General features: G+C 47.4%; 1 protein-coding gene across 1 annotated transcript in view; it reads left to right on the forward strand.

Annotated features, from left to right (window-relative positions):
* The first annotated feature begins 12 nt into the window (after positions 1-12).
* LOC133354257 (phosphatidylinositol 4-kinase beta-like) overlaps positions 13-20,263 on the forward strand; it is a 52,020-nt gene continuing 31,769 nt past the window's right edge. The window contains 6 exon segments of the mRNA XM_061570958.1: positions 13-1,018; positions 8,060-8,660; positions 10,835-11,153; positions 12,970-13,169; positions 14,746-14,799; positions 17,187-17,216. Coding sequence (XP_061426942.1) covers positions 8,091-8,660; positions 10,835-11,153; positions 12,970-13,169; positions 14,746-14,799; positions 17,187-17,216 — 1,173 coding nt within the window. The 5' untranslated portion in view covers positions 13-1,018; positions 8,060-8,090.

A 20,263-nucleotide genomic window follows, 5' to 3' on the forward strand; every position in this document is an offset into this window, starting at 1 on the left:
CTTAGGGGGTCCTTAAAGCCCACTGGCTTCAGGCACTCGCCGCGGGCAGCTCTTTAGGGGTCCTTGATGCCCACTGGCTCAGGCACTCGCCGCGGGCAGCTCGTAGGGGGTCCTTGATGCCCACTGGCTCAGGCACTCGCCGCGGGCAGCTGTTAGGGGTCCTTCACGGTAACCACGGGGCCGAAGGCTTAATGCGAGGACTACCCCGAGGGGTCCTCGATTAAGACCACGGGGACTCAGGCACTCACCGTGGACAGCCCCTTAGGGGTTGAGGAGGGGGACCCTTGACGACAACCACGGGGCTCAGGCACTCGCTGCGGACAGCCCCGAGGGGTCCTTGAGGACCCCGGCATGCACTGCGTGGAGTCAGCTGGGCGGGGGCAGCGGGGGCAGCAGCAGCAGCAGTCGTCGCGGGGGCGTTGCGGGGCAGTCTGGGCAGCAATGTAGACACGTGTCGGTAGAAGCTGGGGCAGCAGTAGTGGGAGCAGCAGTCGAGGCAAGGAATTGGAGGTACGTCGAGCCGCAGCGGAGGTGCCTGTCGAGGTAGCGGGCAGCAGGGGAGCGTAGGGCTAGGGGCAGTAGTGAAGGCAGCGTTCACGTAGAGGGGTGTCAAGGGAGCGATGTTGTGAAGTGGAAGTCTGAGCAGCAGTGGTAGGAAGGGCAGTGCTGTGGTATAAGCTTTAGTCGAGCGAGGCAGTGGCATCAGGAACAAAGTAGGTCAGTAGTGGATGGAGGTGGTTGGCGGATGTAGCATTCGCAACAGGGGGCAGCAGCTGGAGTAGGAAGTAGTGTTGGGGGCAGCAGTGGAGGTTGTGGCAATAGTGTCAGCAGCTGAAGCGACAGCAGCAGTCGGACGAGACGGAGCAGTGAAGCCCCCATCGTTGTCAAGGTGGTGGTAGCTGTTGATGCAGCGGTAGTGATAGTGACAGCAGTGGCAGTGGGATCAGGGGCAGCCTTAGCAGCCTTAGCAGCCCCATACGGGACCATGCGTCTTGCCGTTCGCTCGTCGGCCTCGCAGGTAAGAAGAGAGCGTGGCCTGTGGCCTTCCCTGTGCGGGTGGACAGGGGGAGACGGAGGTGGCCTGGCGTGCAATGGATACGCGTGGTGTGGGTGTCATTTGCATGTGTTGTGTGTGTGTTGTGTGTGTGGGGTGAGTACATTGTGAGGTCTAGCGTGTATGTGGTTTGTGTTTGGTGTCCTCTGTATGTGTCTTCTTGGTTCTTTCGGTAAAGTCACGTAGAAGGGAAGTAACAAAATAATAAAAAATAATAAAAATATTATTTTGTTACTTCCCTTCTACGTGACTTTACCGAAAGAACCAAGAAGATGAATCCCTGCAGTCACGAAAGCTTTAAATCAAAACTCTGTATGTGTGTTGTGTTGGTGTGTCTGGGTGTGTGTACGCATGTCATTGTGTGTGTAGTCCCTTGTGTTATAACATATGCCATTCCTACAGCAAATATTAAGAGGCCACGATATCGAGTTGTTCTTCATGCTTTTGGGGCCTCGACCCTCGGCTCGGCATGATGAAGTATGTACGTCGAACTTCTTTCGCACCTTACTTAGCCAACCGTGCGAATCGGAGGTGCGTTGGAAGAACGACGAACGAGGATTGTGCTCCTTGTGGGACAAGCCGTGTGTGTGTCGCAGGTAGCGGGAGTCATTACAAATATAACTTGGGGGTTCCTCTTGGCTACTTTACTTTTTTTCATTTATCACCACGAACTTTGAGAACCCTTGGATGGTTGTACGAGTGGAATTTCCATCCGGTACAGATGCCCTGGGTGGGAAACTGGTCGATTCCTGTGTGCAGTGAAGAGCCTTTTCATGACAAGATATGGGACATTGCACCCTGCCTCCCCCCTTCCCCAACTCGCCACAAGTAAATGATCACTTGGGTCCAGAATACAGGTTTAATTCGCGTAAATATATAAATGTGTCGTTAAACCCGCCACCACCCGACACAGCCAATTTGTAAGTTTGTCACGTGAACAGAACGTGCCAATTCGTTACTAGTACAGCAACACCGGTGTGTTTGGGAGAGGAAATCCAGAACATTTACAATATGAATGGAGGAGTTACCGTACCTTTTCAGTTTGCGTTCATGGCTACCTGTGGTTTGTAAGCAAGAGAGTTGTCCGAATGAGTTGAGCTCTGGTGTCTTTTCATCGGCTGCGTATTGCTGCGTGGAAGTTTCCTGGATTGTTCAAGCCACGCACAGAAGCCAAGCCCCAATGTGTACTCCACTTACAAACCGCGTTCCCCTTGACAGTGACATCTGTACTGTCGTAGATTGAAGCTTTAAGGGGCTTGACCTGCCGACAATCCAATACCTGGGTTTGCCCCGTGACCTGCTTGCCTGCCTGCAGGGAGCCTTCAACATTTTACGTGGCCTCAAAGTACACCTAGCCTGGCACAAAGCGCTGAAGTGACATTTACACCACCTAGTTGTGACATGCAAGTGTGTGGTGTGTAATGTGTGGTCTAGTGTGTGTGATGTGATGTGTGGTCTAGTGTGTGTGTGGTGCAAGGCCGTAGCCATGGAGTCAACATTGGGGGGGGACCAAATCTTCCAGGGGGTCTGGGGTCCCCCCTCCAGAAAAACATCTAAATTTGAAAACTAATTTCCTGCTTAAAATATTAAAAAATTCACTAACACATAGGATGGACTTTTTTTTACAATAATGTGTAATAGTGTATTGTATTACATTGCTCTGTTTTTTCTTTTTTTACCTTTTCTTGTTTCATTGTATGTAATGGCAGAGATTAGGGATTAATAAAGTATAACCATAACCACAATCATATAAACAGAAATCTATTTAATAGCAATATATTGGGGGGGACATTTTTAGCATATTTGAATATTGGGTGGGGGATGTGTGGTGTGTAATGTGTGGTCTAGTGTGTGTGTGGTGTGTTCGTGTATCATCTAATGTGTTCTGTGTGTATTGTGAAGTGAAATGTGACACGTGTCATGCAGTTGTCTGTACACTGTTTAATGTATGTTGTACGTACACTGTGTTGTGTGTGTTTAGCATGAGTCCAATATTCAATGGTGTGTTCAGTGTGTACACAGTTCAGCAGCAGTGAAAGTCTGGAGTAGGCACCGTGTATTGTTGTGTGTGTGTGTACATAAGTCCACACACGTGTACACAGTACACAAGTCCACACACGTGTACACAGTACATTGTGTCCGATGGAACATTTGATTGACGCGTGGTGTGTATATACAGTGTCGGTGTATACGTGTCACCGTAGAGATTTGTTGCAGGGTGCAAGGTGTGTTGTGTCCTCGTCACAGCTACGGAATGTGTGTGTTGTGTGACCACGCTGTGTGTTGTGTATATGTGCAAATGGTTCGTTTGAGTGTGATGCGCGCATTGTGTGTGTGTAAATAATGTGAATTGTGTGATCCGAGTTGGATTCCCGCTCACGGCCAACACCAGTGACGATTCTCTGAACCGGTCTTCGATCTCCTCTCTGTTGACTCGGACTCAATTGAGTACCTGGTGCGCTGTGTAAGTCGCTACTGGGGAGACAAAGGCGGCCGGGAGTGGTGCTGGTCACTCACTCCCTCCTGTACCGTTCCGGCCTTCATAGGTGCTCGCCAACAGCACTTGTCCCAGCAGTCTGTTGAAGGCTATGGCGGGGGATCTTTGTCTTTGTGTGACTGATCGTGTCTGTGCATTGTGTAATGTATGTATGTATGTTGAACTTCTTTCGCACCGTACGTAACCAGCCGTGCTAATCGGAGGTGCGTGTGGAAGGACAACAAACTAAACACCAAAAACGCAGTTCTAAAGAAATGAGTTTTCAACGCAAATTTTTTAAGTGGCTTAGCTCCAGTGGCTTCCTAATATCGGAAGGAAGAACGTTCCAGACGGCCGCAGAAGCGCATCCGAAAGCGCCGTGAGATGCGGTGACCGCCACCTTTGTTCGATGACCGAGCCAAAATCCGCTGCTACTGCTGCTGCGAGGATGACCCAGAGATCGCGTGTCGGTTTAGTCTCCTCCGAGGTCAGCAAGCTATCGTGGTTAATTTGTGGCAAGCACTCTGTGTGTGTGTCTAATGTTTTGTGTTTCAGTGTGATGTCAAAGGGAAGAAGTCTGATTTCCTGCTCAAATGAGTCGTTATTCGACGATTTGACAGTTCTCAACCAGTGGTAGGGCATTCCCCATTCTTATGGCGGGGACGAGTACGGACATCGGGCAACGACAATTGAACGTCTCCACAGTGGTACACGTCTTATCAACCCCAGAGGGATGATGGGCTGAGTCAGTCCCCAATCAAGGATATGAACTCGCAAACCTTCCAGAATGCAAGCCGCTTTACGTACCACTGAATCACCTGGCCGAGTGCATGTGCTGCATCTTGATTTGTGTATAATGTGCCATTTGTATCCTGTGATTGGTTTCATTGTTATAATATGCGTACTGTCTCTGTATTGAGAGTGTGTGTGTCCGGGTATATTTATTTATGTCCGTTGAACTTCTTACGCACCGGACGTGCGTTTGATTGATTGTGTCATTTGTGTGTGTGACCGTGATGGTATGTCTAGTGTGTGTGTGTATTGTTATCTATTCTAACGTGTGTAATGCATGTAGGGAGACTAATTGTGTGTGTTGTATATTAATGTATTGTGTATCGTTTGTGTGTTGCATGTTATAGAGTCTCACAAGCGTACTTTTGTTTATTTGTGCAATGTGTGTGTGACTAATATGTATAATTGTGTGATGTGTATTGCATTCTTGGTGTTTGTGTTAATGTGTAATGGGTGTGCATGAAGCTGTTTGTGCTTTATGTTGTGTGCACAGCACGTAGTTAATATGCGACGAGATGGTGTGCATTGCTTTGTGTGAGATTGTGTAGCGAGCACTGACGCATTGAGTGTTTAACGTCGCTGCACTATGAACCCGGCCTCTCGAGAGATCTATACCCCCACTCATGGCCAACATCGGTGGTTAATATCTGAACATGTTCTGGGCCTCCCCTAAGTAGTTTTGGCCTTAATTGAGTACCTTTTGTAGCATGTAAACATCCAGCATTGGAGAGACAAAGTGGCTGGGTGTGGTTCTAGCCACACCCGCTCTCTTTTGTTCTTCGTCCTTCACATAGGGTGCTCGCTAACAGCACTTGCCACGGCCGTGGAGGCTACACGGATGATATTTGTATATGTGTGCATCTTTGTGTGCAACATGTGAATGCGTACCGCCGAGGGCTGGTGCAACACGATTCTGTTCCACGTCAATAATGCATGGGTTGTGAATTACATCATGACAGTCACACGGTGCCACCAGCACATCGATGCCCTCGGCTGGAATTCCATTTAAATATAAATACTGGTACCCGGTGTAAGTGCCATAGAATTAGCATGGGTATTTGTGTGTGCGTGCGTGTACGTGTGCATAATGCTGTGGTATGCAGTAATCGAGATGGGTGGTGGCGATGCATAGGCATTCTCTTAATAGCCATCGTGGGCTTCATTATTATGCTGGTAAAAAAAGCTTTCCATATACGTGTTTCCCAAATGTATTTTCATTGTGTTATCGTCAGCTTTAAATGGGACGGAGACATGTCCATTTTTTTTTTGCAGAGCAGTTTATTGCCCTGTGTCGGTGGCCCCGCGCAGAAGGAGATTTCGCACAACTCCATCCGAGATCCATTTGAGTGCATTATTTTATCCACGGTATGGATGCTCCACTTTTCCGCGGACTCTGCTATTGCGACGCTAATCGCATAGTGGTGAAATGGAAATGTTTAATTGTCAGGTTTGAAATATTTGTAGAAAATTCATGAAGAACCAAAGCAGATGATTGTGTGTGTGTGTGTATTCATTGGTGACTAGTGAGGCCATTAACTTGCTACACTTGAACATCTGACTTAAAGCTTTCGTGACTGCAGGAATTCATATTGTTTGGGTCTTTCAGTGAAGTCACGTAGATAGGTTCAAATGAATAAAATGTGGTTATTTTATTTTTATTATTTTTAACCTATCTACGTGACTTTACCGAAAGACCCAAAGAACTTGAACATCTGGTTTAATAACTGCCGACTGATAACTGGATTCAAACCCAGGTGTCAGTGGTGTACGTTCATTGTTCTGACCGCCCACGCTAGCCATCCGGCCACTTCCAATGGAGCTTATTTTAAACACCATACTACAACATCACATCAAATCGCCTTTATTTAAAGTTAGGTGATAATCCATTGAGAGCAGTGCATTCTGTCAGTTGCAATGACATGAATAGCAACACAAGGCAACAGTATTGATTGTAGGCACGAAAAGTAACTTTATGAACACATTTGCAAACATAATGTATTTAATTCAATCTCTGACTTGCGAAACCTGCGAGGAGGATGATGTGGTTGACTGCTGGGAGGGCAGTCTGTTCTTTCTTGGCAGCGCTCACCACCGTATCAGCTGCCACCGCTGCTGTCGTGTGTGTGTGTGCGCGCTGTTGTGAAACTTTCACAAGCTCCTGCGGAGATCGAGAGCGGAACACCAGCGGTGTTTGCGACAAGGTGCCATTGCGGCGACAGCGATCGCATCACGCTTGAATGAGACTTTAAGTTTAGAGCGTATTTTTACACCGTTAAGGCAGACCAAAACCAAGCCGAAACAATGAAGAGGAATCCACTATCATCATCATCAACGTCGTTGATGCTTAAGTGGCAGTTTCCGTACTATCACATTGTCTTGCTGTGAGGTCAAGTTGTAGATGCACCTACAATTTCTTAGATGCAATTGTGATAGGACAGATTCTATTGTTGAGCACTCCACGTTAAGTGCGTACATTGGATGGTTTGAGTGGCCATAGACGCGATAGTAATTCAGTCTTCCTCCGAGTTCCGAAACGTGGGTTTTTTCCTGGATCCCGGTTTGATGTTTGAGGCCTACGTCCGTAATGTTACCAAAATCAGTATTTTTCACTTGCGCAACAAAGCTTGACTCAGACCTATGCTGTCTCTTCCTGATGCTGAGAGGCTGGTACGTGCCTTTAAGTAATCAAGGTTGGATGATTGTAATGCCTTAATTTACAAATATGTTCAAAACTCAGCTGTCCAGGTTTTAACGAGCTCTAAAATCGTGTGACTACATTACTACTACTTCCTTCCTGTACTGGCTTGTTGTAAAGTATGGAATTGACTTGAAGATTCTTCTCCTAACGTTTATGGCCTTGAATGAGTTGGCGCCTAAATATATCACCGATCTGCTTAAGTTTTATATTCCACTGCGAAAACCTAAATTTGCTGATTCTGGTCTGCTCGTTATTCCAAAAGACCAGACTTTGTTTGATGGTAGATGGAGCATTTTGCAGGTAGGTTCCATGATCGTGGAATTCCCTTCCTTTGTCCATTCTGGAATCCGAGTCTGTCGCACTTTTTAAATCGCATCTTAAAACTCACCTGCTTTTACAGTCTTTCTCTGTAATTAAGCTTCATGTTAAGTGCTTTGAGGCCTTTCTCGAATTGTGCTGCATCTTTTATACAAGACTTCCCCAAGCCCAGCACCCATCTCTCACAGTTTCGCGTTGCGATAATCCATCTGTCTCTTGCACTTTAACCGATTTCATTGCTCCCTCTCTACGGTCGATGTACCCTTGGGTATGGTCCATCCTTTGGCTGTCATTCCATCGTAATTCTCAACAACCAGCCCTTATTCTTTCCTGCAACATGTCCGGCACAAACCCACTTTGATGAACAATCAATATGATGTATATCTACTAATCCACCGTGTTCGTTTTTCTGTCTCATGCTCTGGGAAAAAAACTAAAGAAGAGTACTGTACACGATGAGCCCAATCAAAAAATGAAATTGAGAGTGCGCTGTGACGAATGAAAGTCATAATTTTCCTGCCATTCTTGTTTAGCTTCATTTTAGAAGTGACATACAAATTCCTTTTAATGTGCATAGTCTGTCGATGTAAGATATTTTACAGTCAGGATTTCTACCACGTCAGCACTTGCTCGAGTATGTTGCCTTGAAGGGGGGAAACTGCTGATGTTTGAACAAAACAGAGTTTTTTTTCCTTTTTTTTTCCTCTGGGTCTTGGCGCAGCTTTCCAAGTTCGGTTAAGACACGGAGAGGCATGGCGACGGCGGTGGTGGCAGCGATGGTGGACACGATGGACGTCACGAGCGATCAGCTCGCAACAACAGAGGACAATGACCCTGCGGGCCCCGCCGTTCCCGATGAGGCAGAGGGCCCCGTGCCCGTGCGCACCGTCTGCGGGAACGGCGCCCCTCTCGGCTGCATCTTTGAGAGTCCGTGCGAAGGCACCGAGGTCATTGACCACGAGGTGGCCCAGCGGACTTGCCAACAGGTCCTCAACAGCCTCAAGCACAAGCAGAGCCACCAGAATAAGGCCTGCGACACCAAGCCTGACGACAGTACGCAGCCCGGCCCTGCCGACGACGATGCCAACCACGTGGACGGCGGCTGTCAGCATGGGGTGGAAGGCCCCGGCGATGGCGCGTTGCACGCGAAGCGCGATGCGGCCAGCGGATGGGAGGAGGCGACGGATTCCAGCTCCAGAGCGAAGTCTCCCAGGAGGCAGAGGCCCTCCACGGCGGCCTGCAAGCAGTCGCTTCTGCTGCGCCTCTTCGAGTCGAAGCTCTTCGACGTCTCCATGGCCATATCCTACCTACACAGCTCGAAGGTGGGGGATGGTGGTCGGTCTTTTTACTTTTTTAAGGATGTACGCGTGAGACGCTTTAAAGCTGCGGGTATTCGTAAGTATCATCGTGTAGTGGCTTTTCAGTGCACTGTCGTATGTCGGACCATTCGGACTGTCGTTTGAATAGAAATACGATTCGTAGTTGATTTTTGGATTACATGTTCAACCCAAGAATCAGCTTTAAATTGTAATATTTATTCATCCACATTTTACTGATAAGGGAGATGTGTTGAATACCACGGTGTCGGACGTCCACAGGAAAACTGACCTCATCATCCGAGCTGCGGTGGTGATAGTGCGTTCAGTCGTGCGTACGTTTCAAAGCATTGACTTTTACAAACTCATATTTTAACAAACTACAGCTACTAATTTTCAAAATGACACTGAATATCTATGATTGCCGTTATTTAGAATTTTGACTGTAGAGTTGTCTCCTTTGTATAACTGCCTCTGAGACAGTATAGAAAGTGATTTAAAAGTCCTATCAATGTGGTCACTGTGGGTGGTTGCACGCCCCTGTTTTTTCAAGTTCAGGCTCAAGTCCTTCCTTTGTCCCTCTGCCTGTGACTGACGGCCACATTCTCTCTATAAAATATATATCCCCATCGTTTCTGGACGGCGTCTTGAGATGCGGTTGCATTCAGCCGGCATTTAAATTGTAATTTGTCTCGACTCGTACACAGATCCATAAACTCGCAGAGAGAACAATAGACATGGGTAGATAGACCCCGCTGTTGCTGCGAAATAAATATTCTGTTTCTGTATAGCATCTTGAGAATCGGTCGCATGTAGCCTCCATATTAAGCCACATTGCATTGTTGCTGGAGGAGTTGATGTCCCCATGGAGAGAGCATACATTGGGCCCCTTACAACAACGGCGGCGCTGTTTGAACACTCGTGTTTTGTAAACGCTCAGTGACGTAAGCGTTATGAGTTGAAATGTAAACAAGCCGGGGCTATCGGCCCCCGAACCGCTGCAACCATGCTGGCTAGTGCAGGTTGGTGTTGGCGAGGATCACTTGATACCGGGAATCTCCCTACTCGCAATCAAGTGACCACAACCATTTACATCGATGGGTTTCTCTTTTTCTAAACCTATGTCCTTCGATAAAACTGCGCGGCAAATGAAAAGGGACAGATCAGGTTGCCTGGGATAAATTTTTGTAAATGTGTGAATAGAAATAATGTTTACAGTTCTACAAGGTACTCAAGGCACTAACTAAATTGATCCAAACACATACAAAATAAAAGAGTGGGCAATAAGTTTAGAATTTCCCACTACTAGCTGAGATTAACTTGGGGAAAGAATTTGATCACACTTACAACAATGTAGGTTAAAGGTTGAACGTGTGGCTCGTCGATTGCTCGAGTGCTCTGACTGACAGATTGACTCACCGATGGACAAATCCATTTTCACGTTGGGTAGGGTAGAATTTGTAATGTTTTATTGCATGTTGCGAAATGCAAAGCAAACAATCTAGCAAGTGTCATCTACACGCTTGATGAATATGGTGAATAAGCAAACAATGTCACCACGTTTGTCATTGAAAAAAATCCGGGGGTCTTGCACCGAAACGTCAGCCTCTTGAGTTATTTTCTTTTTTGAGGTGGAAAACTACATGAGGGTATACGTGCTGGGGGGGGGGGGGGGGTTGAGGTTGATGGGAGTCAGGGCAGGAACACGTGAGAGAGAGTTGAGAGAGCTACATGGGCAGAACAGACTGGGGTCAAAGCAACTGCAGTCCCACACACAGCCAAGGCAGCACCAGGAAGTCCCATGGCATTCTTGTGGGGCCCAAGGCCCTTTGTATAAATAGCAATAATAATTTGCTTTTGATAGAGTGACCTTTTCGCCAGGGTGTCCGAGAGCACTTTACACGTGGCAAAAAGCGACTTGCATTTCATCTCGGCACGTTTGAAAGGGCACCCCCAGTAGCAGCTGGTCCCTGTGTAGCACAAGGTGACGTACGTAGCACCTGGTCTGCAAGCGGGTATTCGACCTCCCAGGAGGGGGGTGGGGGGGTGAAGATTGCTGCTCTGTGTAGTCCCAATCCAATCTGGATCGACCAAGGAGAAGGGGTTGTAAATGGTTAGCTTAAACGATTAAATCCCTTCAAGGTTCGCGCCGCGTTGAGCCGTGGCTTTCTCCCCGACAGGAGCCCGGCGTTCAGGCTTACCTCGGCAATCGGCTCTTCAGCTTCCCCACGGAGGCCACGGACTTCTACCTGCCGCAGCTGCTCACCATGTACCTGCACGGCTCGGAGGAGACGGGCGACGCCGTCAAGCCGTACCTGGTGCACCGCTGCCGCCGGAGCCCCGACTTTGCGCTGCGGTGCGCTTGGCTCCTGGGCGCGCTGTCGTTCGACAGGCCGGCCCCGGCACGCCAGCGGCACTCGCGCGGGACCAAGCTGCGGCGACTGATCCTGGCGGACGAACTCGCGCCGCCGGCGGCCAGCCAGCCGACGGGGCCGTCCGGTAAGAGCCGTGCGCATTGGTAAACGGTTGTGACGGTGATTATTCTGATTGTTGTTGTTGTTGTTATTATTCTTTTCAGACTGTTGTCCGTTCAGTGATGGGCGAGGCTTCGTTGATCATAGGGGTTGTTGGGACGTACTTCACCAGCCGGTCAGTGCGGGGTTGGTGAAGGGTCCACTCAGGACCGGGTCGTATATCGCTCGCCACTGATGTTAGCCGTGGCCGAGAATCGAACTCTGATCGTTGCTCGTCTACCTTTGGCCGATTAATGCTTTTTCCAATGAATAGAAGCATTTAAACTAATGTTTGTATTGTACGTTGAGTATATCCCAGTATAGTATTAAATTGGGAAACAAATCTAGAGAAGTAGCTTATTTCTTAAATTTTCTTCTGTGTCGTGTTGTTAAATGTATTTTTAGTGCAGGTCTGATTGTACCCATGACATTGCAGTTGGCATGTTTTGAGGAGAACACATTCATATCTGTACACCGATGAGTTGGCTGTTCTTACCAGATTAACAGGACACTCAATCACAGCGTGGCAAGTGTGACTCTGAGAAACAGGAAGAGGAACACATGGATCAGAGAGCATACGCAAGTTAGCAACGTCGTATCGACTAGTAATAGGTTTTTAACCTTTTATCTGGTACAAAAACTGACACCTTTATACAAGGGATCATGTTTGCAATAACCACAACACAAGCAGTCAAAATGCAAACAAAAAGAAACAACTCTGATGATGATAATGATATGTACTGTCCTTGAAGTTGATTGGTCCACACTCAAGACAGCTTTTCTTAGAGCCCTAGTCTCCATTGGTGTTGGACCAGATGACACCAAAAGGCGTAAAAACCTATTACTATATTTTGATACTGGTAAAGGAGGTCTCATAGTGTCGTATCGACTTTTAAAGAAAATAAGTGGGGCTCGAAGGAACGATCGCCGCTGGTGGAGATTAATGATGGAGCGACAGCTAAAAGAGGGAATGTGAACGATAGGATACCCACTGCAAAGATTGGAGCAATGAAACAATTTCACGTGTAGGAGCTATGTGGATTGTTGAGAGATGGTAATGCCTTGGAGAGGCCATTCGTCGTGCAGTGGATAGATCATGGCTGATGATGAATATGATGATTCTAACTTAAGTCTTATTCGTATTAATGTGTCTTGAAACTCATGGACAGGAACACTCAGTTTGGGTACATATCTATAAAATAAGAGCGGCTTGTTTTTGTGCATTTCATTTTCAGTAACACATGAAGGACCGAATGTCCTTTGCTGATTAAATCACAGCAAGGCACAGTTCCGATTTTTTTGTGTGCCTTAGCCGACTGTAGATATACACACATTTGGGTGCATTATCACCTGCCTTGGGTCGTTGTGAGCCTGTATCGGAGCCACTGATCAACTCCGTACACGTTTAGTCGCAGAGAGATAGACACGTCTACACCACTTCCACTGGCATATCTGAGCAAAGCCAGTGCGGGGCCTTCACAAATAACACGTGGTTTCCCCACACTGCCTATTTGCCATGCCGTGTCCCAACCAAATCGTGATACTTTGGTCTCACAAGATGTTTCAAATTGGCTTGGGGACCAAGCAAGGGCCAGGTTCAGACGCGTCTCGACTCATTTATCGTGTCGTGACGTCGTCGGCGGCTGCACGGCTTGGTTTACGCAGTAGAAAATCAACGCCCGCACCTCCCTTACCGCCGCTGCCGCCGCGCTTTACCCACCGCGGTTCCCCCGGCGCATCTCGGTTGTACGGTGAGAAAGCGTTAACCGAGTTTCCCCTGTCGCGTCCTAAATATGGCGCAGGCCTCGGAAGGGGCCGGGTGAAGACGGGGGCGGCGCTGCACCCTCCGAGCCCCCCCTATGCCCCCACCGCGGCCGGCGCAAGCTCGCCCAGCAAGCGCACGCACCAGCGCTCCAAGTCGGACGCGACCGTCAGCATCAGCCCCCTGGGGGGCCTTCACCGCACTTCGAGCAACCCCAAGGTGGAAGCCCAGCAGGATGATGTGAGTCCACCTGCCCCCCCCGTTGCCAAACGAGTTTTTGCCCAGGTGGTGCCAATATCTGCGGCACCATGCGTTTTTGATGAAAGGCAATAGCAGGAGTCGGCAAACCGCAGCTCCGGAGCCGCGTTCGGCTCTTTAAAGGACTGCTACGTGACATTATTTATATGAAGGAGCACCGTCTGTTATTGAAGTGGCATTGCGGCTCTTGAAATATTGAGGGTTTTATTTTTTTGACCGAATTTGTAAAAAAAGGCTCCTCTTGTTATTTTGGTCGAGGACCCCTGGGGTCGAGGGATGTGGTTATGACGCAGATAAAGCGGCACGCTAATCGGTAAACAAAGAGGACTTTCTTTAGGCCCCGATGATGGCGACGTGCTATTTTTTATTTTAATTTCCCGGGTGTTTTGCGATCAGTGATGTAGCGAATTGTTAAAATATAACACGGCCACAGTTTCACACTCCGTTAATTTGAAACGCAGCGGCTAATGAGCTGCGTTGCAAAGGTGTTATTATTACGTGGTCATGTTCGCATTGTCTCGCAGCCTCGCACGTCTGTAATTTCATAAAATGGATACAGCGCCGATAATGAGATGTTTGGTGAAGTTGTATGGTTATGGTGTGAGCTTGAATTGGTAAGAACCACCCTGCTTGTGATTCGAATGATGCGAGCCCTGAAGCATTCGACAAACAGTCCAATAGCCATGCCAATACAAACCTTTCCCTCCACAGTAACACTTACTTACGTTTTTTTAATTGCTCCATTTTAAGCTCACTTGTGCTATCTGTGTCATGCCATGAAGCACAGTGTTCATTTGGAACTCCCTCACAATAGTGCATTATGTTAGATAATGGTCTGTGGAAGGGGATATTACAGAACTACTTTTGAGGTGTCTTCTATTGGCCTGTGGGCACTGCAATTTTCCACATGCCCTGCTGTAGACGCGTCCATCGCGTGACCGTCAAACCAAATTTTTTTCCAACTTTCAATAACTGAAATTTGTTGCCAGATTTTGCTCAGAAACTAAGTTAACATAATGCATTTTCTGTGCAGCAATTGGAGACCTAACTGAGACTATCAATCTTTCATCACTCAAGAACTTCGTTTATTAGCGAGCGGCTGAGACTCAGCCACTGTTAAAGCATTTCAGTCTTAAATTTCGATTTAAAGCTTTCGTGACTGCAGGGATTCATATTCTTGATTCTTTCGGTAAAGTCACGCAGAAGGGAAATAATAAAAATAAAACAATAACATTTTCACGACGTTTCGATTGCAACACAAGCAATCATCAGGTGTGAAAACCACAGCAAGAAAATTGTATTTTTCAAATTTTATTATTTTATTATTTCCCTTCTACGTGACTTTACCGAAAGAATCAAGAATACATTTCAGTCTTATTCGGCTGAGTGGCACCACGAGCACCGTGAGCTCTGCCAATTCAAAGCCACTGCACGTGCAGCTCGCATTGCAGGGACAACATCAGATGCACGCGACGCGGCATTGTGTACCGCTGGGGAACGGGCGGAGGGGCAGCCGTGATGTTTTGTGCACTGCTTTTGTCGGTGTGTGTCCATCCAGTGTGTGGAAGTATTGTCTCGTTCAGAGGAAGGCTCGCAACAGTGTGAGATGCCTGTAAGTGACCCCTGTTATTGCCTTGTTGGTCTTGGCTATTGGCTCTCGCGTGGGACTCTCTGGGCAAGCTGCTAGTGGTATTTCTCCTCCCCCCTCGTAGCTTTCTCTCTCTCTGCGTGGATGAGCTGCGTCGCTCTGTGCAGGGGTGGATCCAACGTTGAGATCGGGGCAGGGCAACTCAGTGGGGCCAGTGCTGCTTCGAAGGCATTTAACGATTCATTAATTTTTTTGTCAATTGAAATTGACTCGTACACTCATGATGCAAGCGTCTCGACCAGGGGTGAGGGACCTTTTCATAACCGAGGGCTAAATCCGATTTGCTCAAATCTTTGACGGGCCACACATAAGGTGACGCTAAACTTTGGTCACACTAGACCCGTGTATATTGACTATGTGCTCAGAATAAAAAAAAAACTAATTCGGCAATAACACCGCTTTAAAATAAATATACATAATAGGCAACTTGTCAGGCAATGGGCCTTCTTCATAGTACATGAATAAAGGCCATTTCCTTAATTTGGCCACTATCCCCGTAAAACGAAGTTGCGGGTTCTGTCTGGCTCGCTGGCCTGGCCGTAAGTTCCCCATCCCGAGTTTAGGCCAATTGAGCGAACGAGTTTGAAAAACACGTAGCAGGCTTTCGCGACCAATATTATTCATAATCAACGTTTTTGGGTTAGATCGCGTTATTTATAAATGTGTCGTAACCCTCCACCGCCCAATCAGCAAAAAAGTGTCACGTTGACAAAAGACATGGTTCACTACTTTAGCCCACCGGTGTGTTGAAGTGTGAAACCACAACATTTACAATGCTTTCATGCTTCAACACACCGGTCGGCTAAAGTATTGAACTATTTGTCTTTTGTCAACGTGAACCTTTTTTGCTGATTGGCCGTGTCGGGTGGTGGAGGGTTACGACACATTTATAAATAACGCGATCTAACCCTAAAACGTTGATTATGAGTTTGAATGAGCAAGACGGGCACCATTAACGAACTGTAACAAGCAAGGCCATTACAAACGAGGCGATTCTCGCCTCCGATTGCGACGGCCCAAGTCGCGACCGTTCGTCGCATCGCAGCGGACGCAAGGAGAGGGAAATCGTTAGATGGCGGCGACTCCACCGTTGGCCCGCGTTACGATCCCACGTTACAAAGCGCCCGTGCGTGCCGTGGGGCTGGATTGATGACTGCCCTATTTTACCCACTGTTGCAAACAGCAGGCAGCACTTGACCCCACTGTTGACCCCATGAATCCACCCCTTGCCCCTCTGATGATCGGAGAGGGCTGTGCTTACCACCGCGGCTGTTGGAGGGTTTTTATTTTTCTCCCCCTCCCCCCCTTCTTCCTTCCCCACCAATCGGGTTCGCGTTGGGCTGATCGCGTGCAATCCTCTCCCCCCTGGGCTGATTCGTGAAGATTACAATCTTTCCTCTTACTGGGATTTTTAAACGCAGTTGTTGGAGTCTGTTAATTCTTAATTCCTCTTCTATTGCTTCCGCGTTGAATCGTGTTTTATTTAAAACGTGCTGCACAACTAGCTGTTGTAATGTGCTTAATGCTCCTGTCTCTACGCACCCCACGCTTCAACAACCCGCGCTGACCGGCGTGGTAACGGTGTGGCCAAATAGCCCCACAATCCGTACAGCGTGGGGAGGCCCTCATCCAGCAGTGGATTGACACAAGGGCTTCAGGGCAGTGGTTGCGGTGCCAGAACTACGCACGTGCAACCACCTTTGTCTTTCTGGTTGCAGTGTTAAACCACTGCATATTCTCCGCATATTTAGTCTGAGTTAACCTAAGAGAGTCCTGTACTTGTGCAGGAGATATGCTCTGTGAATGTGTAATTTTCCAATTAAAATGGCTCCCGTAGCTGGCTGTATATATTTCCAAGTAATTAATGTGAGATCAATTCCCTCCACAATTTAGATTTTGGCAGGCTGTTGTCATTTGGATAAAAACTGAAAATGTAATCTTTTTTTGCGTGTGTATTGGATCGTATGCAGCATATTCGCGGAGCATTTAAAGAAACGTAGAATACATGCATTGGATGTTACAGAAAAATAACTAGAAACAAACCTATAATGAGTTTGTGTGATTGTTAGTATTACATCAGGGCAACATGAATTCCTCGTGTATATATAAATATACATTCGCAGTAGGCCAAAGCAAACATTCGAAATTCGGGTTAATTAATGTTATACATGTTTCCTTAATGGGGTAAATGATTCTAGATTTGAAGCTTTCGTGACTGCAAGGATTCATATTCTTAGGTTTTTTCCGGTAAAGTCACGTAGGTAAAACATTAAAATTAATGAAAGTAAAATAAATGATGTGGTTGATGCTTTGTCAATTTGTAATGTATCAAATAATTTTCCTGTTTCTAGGATGACGTGGGTCCCGCGCAGGAAGGCTCTGTAAGTAGGCTAGTAAGTAGAGTGAATTCTATGGTGGATAAGATATGTCTGGGGTCTTTTAACAATTCGTTTTTTCATGTTTTCTCTCTTCAAACAATGTTCCATCCCGTGTGCGCGAGTGTGTGTGACGCAACACTGGATTGTTGATGGTGTGGCAACGGTGTGGTAACGCGCTATGTGGTGCTCGGCACAATGTGAGGTTCCGCTTTGGAAATTTCTTAGTGGGCTTAGTGCAGGGGTTGGCAAACAAAATAACAAGATGAACCATTTATTTAGAATTCGGTAACAAAAACTCAATAATTCAAGAGCCGTTGTACAACAATGTCACGAAGCAGTCCTTAAAGGGACACGTGCAGTCCTTAAAGGGACACGTGCAGTCCTTAAAGGGCCACGTGCAGTCCTTAAAGGGCCACGTGCAGTCCTTAAAGGGCCATGTGCAGTCCTTAAAGGGCCACGTGCAGTCCTTAAAGGGCCACGTGCAGCTTCGGAGCCGTAGGTTGCCACTGGCTTCTTGTGACGTGTGTTAAGGACATCGAGAGATTTTCGATTTAAAGCTTTCGTGACTGCAGGGATTCATCTTCTTGGTTCTTTCGGTAAAGTCGCTGTCTCCCCGACAGACCTGGTCTTCACCTGAGAACGGCTGCTTGTGTTGTGGCCGAAACGTTGTGAGAATTATTTATTATGTTTTATTATTATTATTTTATTACTTCCCTTCTACGTGACTTTACCGAAAGAACCAAGAAGATGACATCGAGAGAGTATCATTTATTTATCTAGCTTTGTTCCTTTCCGTCTACTGTCGGGATCGGCATCATATCACGGAGACAAAAAATCCATTCGCAGCTCCACCAGAATAGTGCTTCACCCCCGTGTTGGAGAATGGCCTGCAGGAGGGAGGATGTCGCAGGACTACGGTACTTGTGACAGCTCTGGAAATCATCTCCGATCCACACGCGGGGATATAGCACTTTCCCACCCGCATTGCTACGGAGAGTAATGCTCCATTACATGACCGTCAACCTGATAATTTTTTATGAAATTTAGTCAAATGTTATGTATTTTTGTATGCAGTCATTGGTAGTGTGACCGAGCTGAACAACATCAGTTTATTGCACTTGAGAACCCGGTTTAAACACAGGCAGCTACCCAATTTCTAACTCGGGATCTCAGCATTACTTGCTCAGAACTTTGGCCTCCCTGAGAAAATAATTGTAATGAATGCATAAGTTGAGCGATTGCTGATTGTTTATACAATTTGTCACTTGTGGACTATGCACCCTTGCTGCCTTAAAACAATTTCGAATAACGCAGTTGCTGCATGAGCACTCGTGCTTAGACATGTAGGTGCCTAGTACCACTGTGCCTTGAATCACGTGGCCAAACCAAAACAATTCCAGATCATTGTAATGTCCAATAAAGCCCACGTTTGAAGTGAACACAAATGAAGAGCTTATATGAAACACAACAGGCCAAGCAGCTATTAAAGGGAGCCCTCCTATACCTTTGGGTGTGTTTGCAAGTCAGAGGTTGATGCTCGCGGAGGGTTGGGCAATGCTGATAATTAATTATATAACTGACTCACAATGAGAATTGCGGTGCATTGCCCCACCCCCCACCAAGCACAAGGCCTCCTTCTGCATTTTTTACACTCGGGCATTTAATGTCGGTAATTTTTTTCATAAGTGGGCGACCTGCTGTAGTAAATATGTAAATGACTCTCGGGAAAAGACGATCATGCTAATGCCACCGTTGGGAGGCAGGCATGGCAGGTGTGATCATGCATCACTTAACGGCGAAGCCATTGCTTCGGCGCTCGCCCTTGTTATCACCAGCCCAGTTGTGAAAGGTGAGGATGTGAATGTTTTGCCACATGCTTTACCGTAAAAAATAATAATCCCTTTTCCCCAATTTTATTCCAATTTTGTGCGTTCACGAGATGAAACCGTTCATTTTTAGATCTCGGAGCGCAGCGAATTTCCTCGTCTGTTCAAGAACGGCCCGCAGAAATGTGAATAACAGAACTTCAGCTGAGATCCCTTCACGCACCTGATGGGAAACTTTTTCCCACACGTCCTGCCACGTACAGGTGGCTCAGTATGGTGGAGCAAGCGGATCGCACATGGAAGGTTGTGAGCTCAAATTATTGTTTGGGGTGGGGGGGGGGTCGACTCAGCCCACCATCCTCTTAGGTTCGATAAAAGGAGCACTGCTTTGTGGGGAAGTCAACCATGGCTGTCATAAGGATTGATTCACCCCCCCCCCCCCCCCCATAGGAATGTGAAATTTCCAGCACCGGCTCATGGGCTGTAAATAGGAGATGAGCATTCCCTCAATGCTCATTTGAGCAGGAAATCAGGACGGACTATTTGACGTCTGCAGAGATGTTCTCCGCTCTGCAGTGAAACCACTTCTCAGAGCTGGAGTTCGGCTGAAAGAAGGGGAAATCCAAAGTTCTTATGGTCGCTTGTTTTCGTGTAGTCAGTGGCGGCCGGGCTGAGACCCATCGACGCGTCATACTTGTAAACCCAGATTTTTTTTCACGGGCGGCTCATACCTGGATTCAAACCCAGTCTCTCATCCATGGCTGGCGAGTGCTCTGGTCTCGGGAGCCACGCCGCCACTGCATCAAGGTTTTGCGCACGTGTTTGCGCGTAGCAGCAGTTGCAGAATGTGCTGCGCGATTTCGGACCAATTATGTATGGGCTTGCGACTGTGTGAATGCGCTCGTCGGAATATTGCGTTTGAACAAAAGGAGCCTCGAACTGAACTCTTGAAATCGGGCGGGGCTTGTTTCACATAGCACTGTTTTATTTTTAAACCCACACCATTCCGTTGCAGGCTATTATGCGCACGCAGCCGAGCGAGCAACTGGAAAAACTGGGTATAGCTCTGACGCAATCCATCCTGTCGGTTGCCCAGATTGCAAAGCAGGCAGTAGCATACGTGTCGGGGCGCAGGGTAACTGAACGCTGGGAGGGCAGCAGAAATGATGTTAGTCCTCTGTTTCTGGGTTTTCTCAAGCAAGATGGTTGTAGCCTTTTGAGAGG

The sequence above is a fragment of the Lethenteron reissneri genome, chromosome 46, assembly GCF_015708825.2.
Source record: "Lethenteron reissneri isolate LAM-NWPU_2019-01 chromosome 46, ASM1570882v1, whole genome shotgun sequence".
Taxonomy (NCBI): domain Eukaryota; kingdom Metazoa; phylum Chordata; class Hyperoartia; order Petromyzontiformes; family Petromyzontidae; genus Lethenteron; species Lethenteron reissneri.